The sequence below is a fragment of the Choristoneura fumiferana genome, chromosome 2, assembly GCF_025370935.1.
Source record: "Choristoneura fumiferana chromosome 2, NRCan_CFum_1, whole genome shotgun sequence".
Taxonomy (NCBI): Eukaryota; Metazoa; Arthropoda; class Insecta; order Lepidoptera; family Tortricidae; genus Choristoneura; species Choristoneura fumiferana.
Genome location: NC_133473.1, coordinates 20,426,247 through 20,435,070, shown reverse-complemented (window position 1 = coordinate 20,435,070; position 8,824 = coordinate 20,426,247). Strand labels below are relative to the sequence as shown.

General features: G+C 38.4%; 2 protein-coding genes across 2 annotated transcripts in view; both read right to left on the bottom strand.

Annotated features, from left to right (window-relative positions):
* Nucleotides 1-357: 357 nt before the first annotated feature.
* LOC141445565 (periodic tryptophan protein 2 homolog) lies at nt 358-2,278 on the bottom strand. Its single transcript, XM_074111401.1, has 4 exons — nt 2,264-2,278; nt 1,698-1,841; nt 1,211-1,320; nt 358-520 (listed from the first exon to the last, which is right to left on the bottom strand). The coding sequence occupies exons 1-4, from the start codon at nt 2,276-2,278 to the stop codon at nt 358-360; spliced, it is 432 nt and encodes a 143-aa protein (XP_073967502.1).
* Nucleotides 2,279-7,472: 5,194 nt separating this feature from the next.
* The window catches only part of LOC141445564 (periodic tryptophan protein 2 homolog), a 19,155-nt gene continuing 17,803 nt past the window's right edge, over nt 7,473-8,824 (bottom strand). Inside the window, exons 2-3 of the mRNA XM_074111400.1 lie at nt 7,685-7,830; nt 7,473-7,578 (exon numbers count right to left, since the gene is read on the bottom strand). Coding sequence (XP_073967501.1) covers nt 7,473-7,578; nt 7,685-7,830 — 252 coding nt within the window. The remainder of the gene's footprint in view (nt 7,579-7,684; nt 7,831-8,824) is intronic.

Below are 8,824 nucleotides of genomic sequence, written 5' to 3'. Positions count from 1 at the left end.
CACACGTAACGGTCAAACTTATAACACCCCTCTTTTTGCGTCGGGTATTAAAAACGACTTATGATTCAAATACGAATCATTTTCGATGTGCAAATAGACGTGCTTTTTGATTGGTTAAAATTCAGAAAGGAAGCAGGGAGATGTCAGTCAAATGACGCGCAGAACATGCTTTTAAGCCCCGCCTACTAGGACACGGAAGGCTATTTTTACAACGCAGTTACAATTCCCGACTTATTATTTATTCGTAGATGGCACCCGAATATATTTAAATGTGAACCATTTTGTCTATCCATTTCGATTATCCGTAGATGCAGTAGGTCAAACCACCAAGCCAACACGGCTTCACCAACATGCAAGTCAGTTTAACTCACTGTCGGAACTAGGCACCGCTTCGACGCACTCCCTGATGATGGTGTGCTCGTTGAGCTGCAACGCGCTGACCAGCGCCGGGCCCCACGCGCCCTCCGCCAGGCGTTGTTTGACAGCCGCCGGCGTTGAATCCGCTTCCAAACGGTATGGCCTGCAAATAGATTAGACAGGCATATTAAATATATTGACCCGGATAACTCACGTCTTAAATCGAGTTCAAAATAGACAGGCGTATATTACAGGACACCCATTCATTCATTATTAGACCCGCTTGTCACATTTATTATATGAATATCGTAATTAATTCATTTGAGGGTATAGTAAGAGAATAAGGATGAATGAGAAGATATTAGAATGAGGATGAGGAAAGATGACAATGGGAATTAAATGAGGATGAGGATGAGAATGAGACTGAGAATTAGAATGAGCTTCAGAATTAGAAATAAGTTGACAATGAGACTGAGAAATGGGTTGACAATGAGTTTGAAAATGAGACAGGGACCGAGAATGAGACTGAGAATAAAGATGACAATGGTAATGGGTGTTAGAATGAAGATGAGGGTGAGGACGAGAATGAAAATAAGAAGCTAAGAATCCCGTAAGGGTCATACTAAAACCAGCGCTGCGGCTTGCTGTAGCAATACGCTGAGTATGGCCCTTTTTACTTCTTTCGGCACAATGTTTATTTTATTTTCTCTCTTCTTGCCTAATTAATAAGATTGTAGAAGATTTGTCTTTTTTTAGCTGTAATTTTATTTATTTTTTTGTGCCGAATTTAGGTAAACAAATTTATTCTCTTTCTTTCTTTCTTTCATAATCATATCTTGCCATAATTTCTTACCTAAAAGTACCATCGATGCCCGCATTCTGGCTATACACGAAGAGGCCCTCCGTAGCGGCGCATGCAAAGTTCTCCCCCGTCGGCGAGAAACGCACGCAATGAACCCGTACCTAAAAAAAAAAACAATCTTAACTACTTTTATAAATTCTTACAATAAAAACAAGAACATAAAAGAAAATGAAACGTTTTTTAACAGCTTCAAATTTTTTCGGTTGTTTAATGTTTAACTACTAAAGTGAGTGTTTTAGTTGTGCTTAGTGCAAAGTAATTCACTGAACATTAGTGCTCTTAGTGTTAAAGTTAAAGTAGGTTCGCTAGTTAAATTTTGGATTAACGAAAAAAACAACATTCACATTACTGGTTCTTGTCCATTACTGGTGCTACCAAGCCTCTGTATTGGTGTTCAATAAAGAGTCATTTTATTGTATAGTATTATATCGTAACTTATCGTATCTTATTTTATTGTATCGTATCGTACTGCACTGACCTCAGGTTTCACTTTCCTGTCGGCCATGTCTCCGTCCCTGACGCCCGGCAGCCTGATATTGACGTCGCCGCCCTCCAGCGCCGTCCGGTCTTCCACCAGCGCCATGTTGCCGAACTCTGTCATCAGACGGCGGTTCACAAAGTCCTGGGGGCAGAAGGGTCGTTGAAAAAGGGGGAGAGCGAGACAATAAAGGTTAGATATCTAAGGAGGACGCCACTTTCTTCCACTTTTCTCGTAACTGGGTCAAAATTGTTTTCGTTGTCAAAGTCAAAGTCAAATATCTTTATTCAATTTAGGCTAGCTTTAGGGTTTTGTCTTGTTTTTTTCCCCAAAAAAATTGCTTGTTCCTGTGTTTACATCTAACAAAAAGTTGATACTGAATGGTTTGAAAGACCTGTACAACGATACCCCACGTTATGGTATAGACGGGAAAAAAAAACACTACTTGTAGGGCAAGGTTAGCATAAAAAACTTTTTTTAATGGTATATTTTACGATTACGTTTGGGTTGGTTCATCGGATTCCCGGTGATCAGTTAGTAGGACACCTCTGGCACGTAAAACTCACAGGAGGTCCTTTCATATCCGTCCGGCGATTTGAAAATCTTTTTCTTTTTAACGTACTTCAAAGAAGGAGGAGTCTATGTTCGACTGTATGTATTTTTTTAGTATATATGATAGCGACGGACTAAATTAATAATTTAATTAAAATTTTATTATAAGTATTTTTAAGTGATTATAATGTGCTTGAGAATTTGAAATCTAAAAATTACTATCATTGTATAAAATAAAAATAAAATAAAAAAAGAAACACAATAATTATTTAATGATTATTATAATGCTTTGCTTTCAATTGTAAAGTAAGTTATTTGATTTGAACTGCAGACTTGTTTTCAATGTATTATAAAAGGCGTTGCAATCAGTACCTATAGCGGGCATTATTGTTGTAACTTTCAAAGTGAAGACATCTAAATAAAACTCCTATTGTTAAACACAGCGTTTGACTTGCCATCATGGATCACCCTCCAACATCAGAAGTGAGGGGAACTGATGCCCATGAACATGACGACAGTTACGAACCGTCATACTCGCCGGTTATCCAACAACCAACCGTCGGTTATTCTGCAAGTGGTAGTGAAATTGCTTTACTTCGTCGCCAAGTGGAACTATTAGAAAGAATGGTATTTTCAAGCAACCCTCAACCACGATCCACAAATTTTCATCGTAAGCTGACGGACATCTATCTACCCGAGTATGATCCCGATATTAACCAGCTGACAATTCAGGAATGGTGTAAACAGGTAGATTCTCTTATTTTATTACGAGGCTGCTCTCAAGAAATTGCCATGATGAAAGCCTTATCCTGCTTACGAGGACGAGCCAAAAAATGGGCAGATGCAAATGCACACGCATTAGCAGATTGGACTGCTATAAAAAACACACCTTCTTAGCCAATTCAGCGCAGAAACAAGATACATAACTTTTGTCAACCGTTTTTCGCGACTACACCTCAAATGACGCTGAGACCTACGCTGAATATGTGTCCGAAGCATGGCGCCTTTTTTCACGGATATCGCCTAATGCTCCAGTAGATCTCATGGTTGAAGCAGTTATTTCCGGGATTCGACCAAAATTCTATCAAGCTGAATTATTGAGATCAATGCCGAAAACACAAGCCGAGTTAATTGCAACTCTGACAAATTATCGTAAAAGATCAGCAGTTTCAAGTGCCTTTAATGAAGCGACAGAGCCTAAACGCCCTCGCACGGATACATCAACGGTTACTAATGACAGTAATCGCATTCGTTGCAACAAATGCGGTAGAAATGGCCATAGGGCCCAAGATTGTAAAACGCCGTTTTGCAACACGTGCAAACGGACTGGACATCACAGTGACAAGTGTTGGTCAAAAATTTCCAATAACACAGCACGCTTCACAACACCTACCTGGAACCAGTCTTCACGAGCAACACCGCAGGCTTCGCATCAGCCGACTCGAGTAGCAGCACCCGTGCCGAGCCAACCTGCCGTTAACGTAGTGGAGAGAGAGACTCCATGCCGCGCAAGTATACGTATAGGTAACACTGAGTTGACTTGTCTGATTGACACAGGTGCTGAAAATGTTCCCTCATAAAACGAAAATCATCAGGGTCCATTCCTGGTAAGCGTTTTAATAAATTTACACAATTACGAGGTATTGGAGGTCACTTGATTACGTCCAATGAAGTAGTTGAAACCACTGTCACAGTCGATGAGGTAACTTTCGAAACTACCCTACACGTGGTTGATAATTTGCCTTATGATGTTATTTTAGGAGTTGATTCTTTACAAATCCCTGGTATCAAAATAGAAATCACTAACAATGAAATATCAGTTAAAAGAGAACATTTTGTTGGTCAAATCAAAATAGATCCTTTTCAAAGCACAATCGATACCGATATTTCTGATAAAACCCTGCTAGAAAAAACTCTTTCCAAACATTCGAGCATTTTTGGTATCAATCTACCTTCGAAAATTGTAAAAACTGGTTGTTTAAAAATTCGTTTAAAAGATCAACATCGTGTTGTGAACCGACGACCCTATCGGCTTGCCCCAATAGAACGTGAAAAAGTGAAAAGTATCGTTCAGGACCTTAAGTCAAAAGGCATAATTAGAGACAGTTGTTCACCTTACGCTAGCCCCATTCTCTTAGTTAAAAAGAAAAACGGTGAAGATCGTCTTTGTGTAGATTTCCGCGAACTCAATTCAAACACGGTGCGTGATCATTATCCGCTACCCTTGATTCAAGATCAAATAGATAAACTCGCCACCGCGAAATTTTTCACCACTTTAGACATGGAATCTGGCTTCCATCAAATTCCTATAGCCGAGGAATCAATAGAAAAAACTGCTTTTGTTACCCCTGACGGCCAGTATGAATATGTAACTATGCCATTTGGTTTATGCAACTCTCCTTCTGTTTTTCAGCGTTGTATAAATAAAGCCCTTGGTGAGTATTTAGATAAAATCGCATTGGTTTATATTGATGATATTTTGATTCCATCTGAAACTGAAGAACAAGGTGTTGAACATTTAGATTTGGTATTAAGTAAATTAACGGAAGCAGGTTTCTCATTAAACATGGCAAAATGCAAGTTTCTTAAACGATCTATTGAATATCTGGGTAACATAATTCAAGATGGCCAGGTCAAACCAAGTCCTTGCAAAATAAAATCCTTAACAAATTCTTGCCCTCCTAATTCGGTCAAACAATTACGTCAATTTAACGGATTGGCTAGTTATTTTCGCCGATTCATACCTAATTTTTCGAGAATTATGGCTCCCTTGTATACTTTAACAAAAAAAGATGTAAAGTTTGAATGGACTGAGTCTCATGAAAAAATTCGTCAAGAAATAATTTCATACTTAACATCAGAACCAATATTAAGCATATTTAGACCTGATCTACCCACAGAAATTCATACCGATGCTAGCTCATTAGGATATGGTGCAATGCTAATTCAAATAGAAAACAATCGTAGAAAAGTAGTAGGATACTTTAGCATGAGAACTACAGATTCAGAATCAAAATATCATTCATATGAATTAGAAACTTTGGCCGTAGTCAAGGCCTTAAAACACTTCAGACATTTCTTATTCGGACGAAAATTTACCGTTGTCACAGATTGTAATGCCCTTAAATCTAGTAAAACAAAGAAAGAACTAACCCCTCGCGTTCACCGATGGTGGGCCTTTTTACAAAACTTTGACTTTGATATTAAATACCAAAAAGGTGATCAAATGAACCATGTAGACTTTTTGAGTCGAAACCCACTAATTAATATTTAACAAAGGACCCGTCTTGGTTAATTGTTGAACAAGAACGAGATCCAGAACTTAAACAAATTAGAGATGCCATAAAAAATAATGATCCATACGATAATAAGTATAGCCTTACTGAAAACTTGCTGCTAATATCTACTCAGAACCAAAAAGGCAATACAGTAAAACGTTCAGTCGTCCCAAATTCCCTTGTGTGCAGTCTCATAAACCGGTACCATGAAAATCTTTTACATGCGGGATGGGAAAGAACGCTTGCTAAAATTAGAGAGCAATATTGGTTTAAAAATATGTCAAAAAGGACTCGAGCATTTTGTGATCACTGTTTAAGCTGTAAAATCGGTAAAGGTCCATCAGGGAAAGTACAAATGACACTGCACCCAATTGATAAAGTAGCAATACCATTTCATACGCTTCACGTTGATTTAATGGGAAATTTAAGTGGGAACGCGAAAAAAGCATATGCTTTTGTTGCAATAGACGCGTACACAAAATTTGTATTAATTAATCCCTTACAAGATAAAACTACTGGCTTAATTTTAAAATCCTTTCATAATATAGTCCACCTTTTTGGTACTCCCAACAGAATTATTTCTGACCGAGAGCCGGCAATCATGGGAGGTGAAATACAAAATTTCTTCCAATCTGGACGCATAGAACATCACGCAATAGCACGCGGCGTTCCCAGGGCTAACGGTCAAATAGAAAGACTTATGAGAACGCTTAGGGACCATTTAGGTGTCATAGCGTTAAATCATAGCAAAGCTTGGATTTCTAAACTTGGTGAACTGCAACTATGTATCAATACAACTAAATCTAAAGCAACTGGTCATTCTCCTTTGGAACTTTTGATAGGAAAGGTATGTTCGTCTCCAGCTCTTGAGCAGATTTCCCTTTTAGAACATCACCTAAATAGGGATGATATTCGAAAAGAAGCCTCTGACAGGATGGTCGAACAAGCTAAACGTAGTAAGACTAGATTTGACGCTAGAACCGCAGCTGTATCCCCATTTAAAATAAATGATTTCGTTTTATGTAAAGACACACAATGGTCTGGCAATAAATTAGGGCCTAAGTTTCTTGGTCCGTATCAAATAGTCAAAATTATTGACAACGATCGATATGAAGTTAAAAGTGTCAAACCAGGTTTTAGTAAAAACATAGTTGTGTCACACGAACACATAAGGCAAATTCCAACACCTAACTTAATAGAGCAAGTAACCGAAAGTGACCGTGATAGCGACTAAATATTTTGTGTATGTTTTGTTAAGTACAAGTATCATTTTTTTTGTAAACAAATAAAGATTTACTTATTCACAATATTTAAAAGAGCACAACTCATGTGCCACCTAAAAGAGCACAATTTGTGTGCCACTTCAAAGAGCACAACTCGTGTGCCACTTAAAAGAGCACAAACCATGTGCCACTGAAAAGAGCAAGTAAATGCCACCTTAATAAATAATTCCTTTCAGGAAATGAAAATGAAATGACGCTCAGAGCACGAGCTGATGATCAGAATGGCCGTGATAGCGACGGACTCAATTAATAATTTAATTAAAATTTTATTATAAGTATTTTTAAGTGATTATAATGTGCTTGAGAATTTGAAATCTAAAAATTACTATCATTGTATAAAATAAAAATAAAATAAAAAAAAGAAACACAATAATTATTTAATGATTATTATAATGCTTTGCTTTTATTTGATTTATTAAGATATTTCAAAATCAATTGTAAAGTAAGTTATTTGATTTGAACTGCAGACTTGTTTTCAATGTATTATAAAAGGCGTTGCAATCAGTATAGGGGGCATTATTGTTGTAACTTTCAAAGTGAAGACATCTAAATAAAACTCCTATTGTTAAACACAGCGTTTGACTTGCCATCATGGATCACCCTCCAACATATACGTACATTAATGTGCGTCCGAGACCTGTTTCTGCGTGATGACGAATCTTCTAAATGAGCACCGCCTCCCGTACGCTGTACAAACACACGTGCTTCGAGTTGCCAGCGCCGAGGATACACGTGCCGTCCGCGGAGTAGCATATCGTAGTGAACGCCCTGGAATAATTAATATTCAAATATTAGTTAGTCCAAAGAAGTTGACAAATATTGAATCTATTACGATTGGTTTTAGGAGTTTTTTTACTGAAAGCAATACACTTACTTAGTCTTGAGCATTTTCTTGGCGGTGATGAGGTCTTTGTCCCCGCGGCCGGCTCCCAGGTCGGTGCGTCCCTCCACGCTGCCCGTCTGGTCGCTCGTCGTCGGGTCGAAGAATGTTATGTTGCCGTCCAGAGTTGATACTGCGATCTGAGAGAAAGAAAGAAAATACATTTATTTACAACACAAGACAACAATATTATTAAGTTTTTTTATCGCAAATTCTATTATCATCATCTTCCCAGCCGGCCAGCCACTGCTGAGCACAAGACTTTCAGAATAACCCTCTTATTAGGTCGTAGTTCCCACCACAGATATAGATTTCACTAAATAACGCAAACACGTGTCACTTTTTTATATCTACTGTGACGTCTCAAAAGCGAATTAGCGATGTGAATTCCCCGATGTCCGCGCAAAATCGATTCAAATGCGCCGCCCTCCCGCGCCGTGGGGCTCGAGTCAGTCACTAGTCATGATTAGTCAGTTAGCGGTCAGTCCTTGTATGGGCCAACCCTGACGTTAGGTCGGGGTTCGGACACGCCGAAGTAGATGCAATTTGCGTAATCTAGTTGTAATCATATCTGTGTTCCCACGAAGAAAATTTTCTCTAATCAAAGGCAGTTCACATTTTTCAGCTCCATTCCCCACTATATCCGCGCGAAGCGGGGGCGCGTCGCTAGCATATGTATCATATACCTCTTTATAAACCTTCCGTGAAAAATTATCAAAGTGACGGTGAACATCGCATTTCAATTCGTCGCTGAGTTTAAAATAACTAAGCATACAGATGGCCGGAAATTACTTTATTTTAGGGGTCATTAAAGTATTACGTAAGCAGAATTTTAATGATTTTAACCTCCCCCCCCTCCCCCCTTGTCAGCGAAAGTAAGCAAAACCCTATCCCCTCCCCCTATTTCTTGAATTAAAAAACCTACAAAATTTTTCGCAAAAAAAACAGAATAATAAATAAATATTGCTGTTCATCGAAAATAAGCAAAGCAAAGACCCCCAAAACCGTTCGGTGCTTACGTAGTGACCCTGTATATTATAATAATGATCTTCTCCGTCTTGGACGTATTCCAGGCACTGTAGATCCGTCACAACATTAACAGTTTACCTCTTGTTAGTATAAAAGAGACAAGAA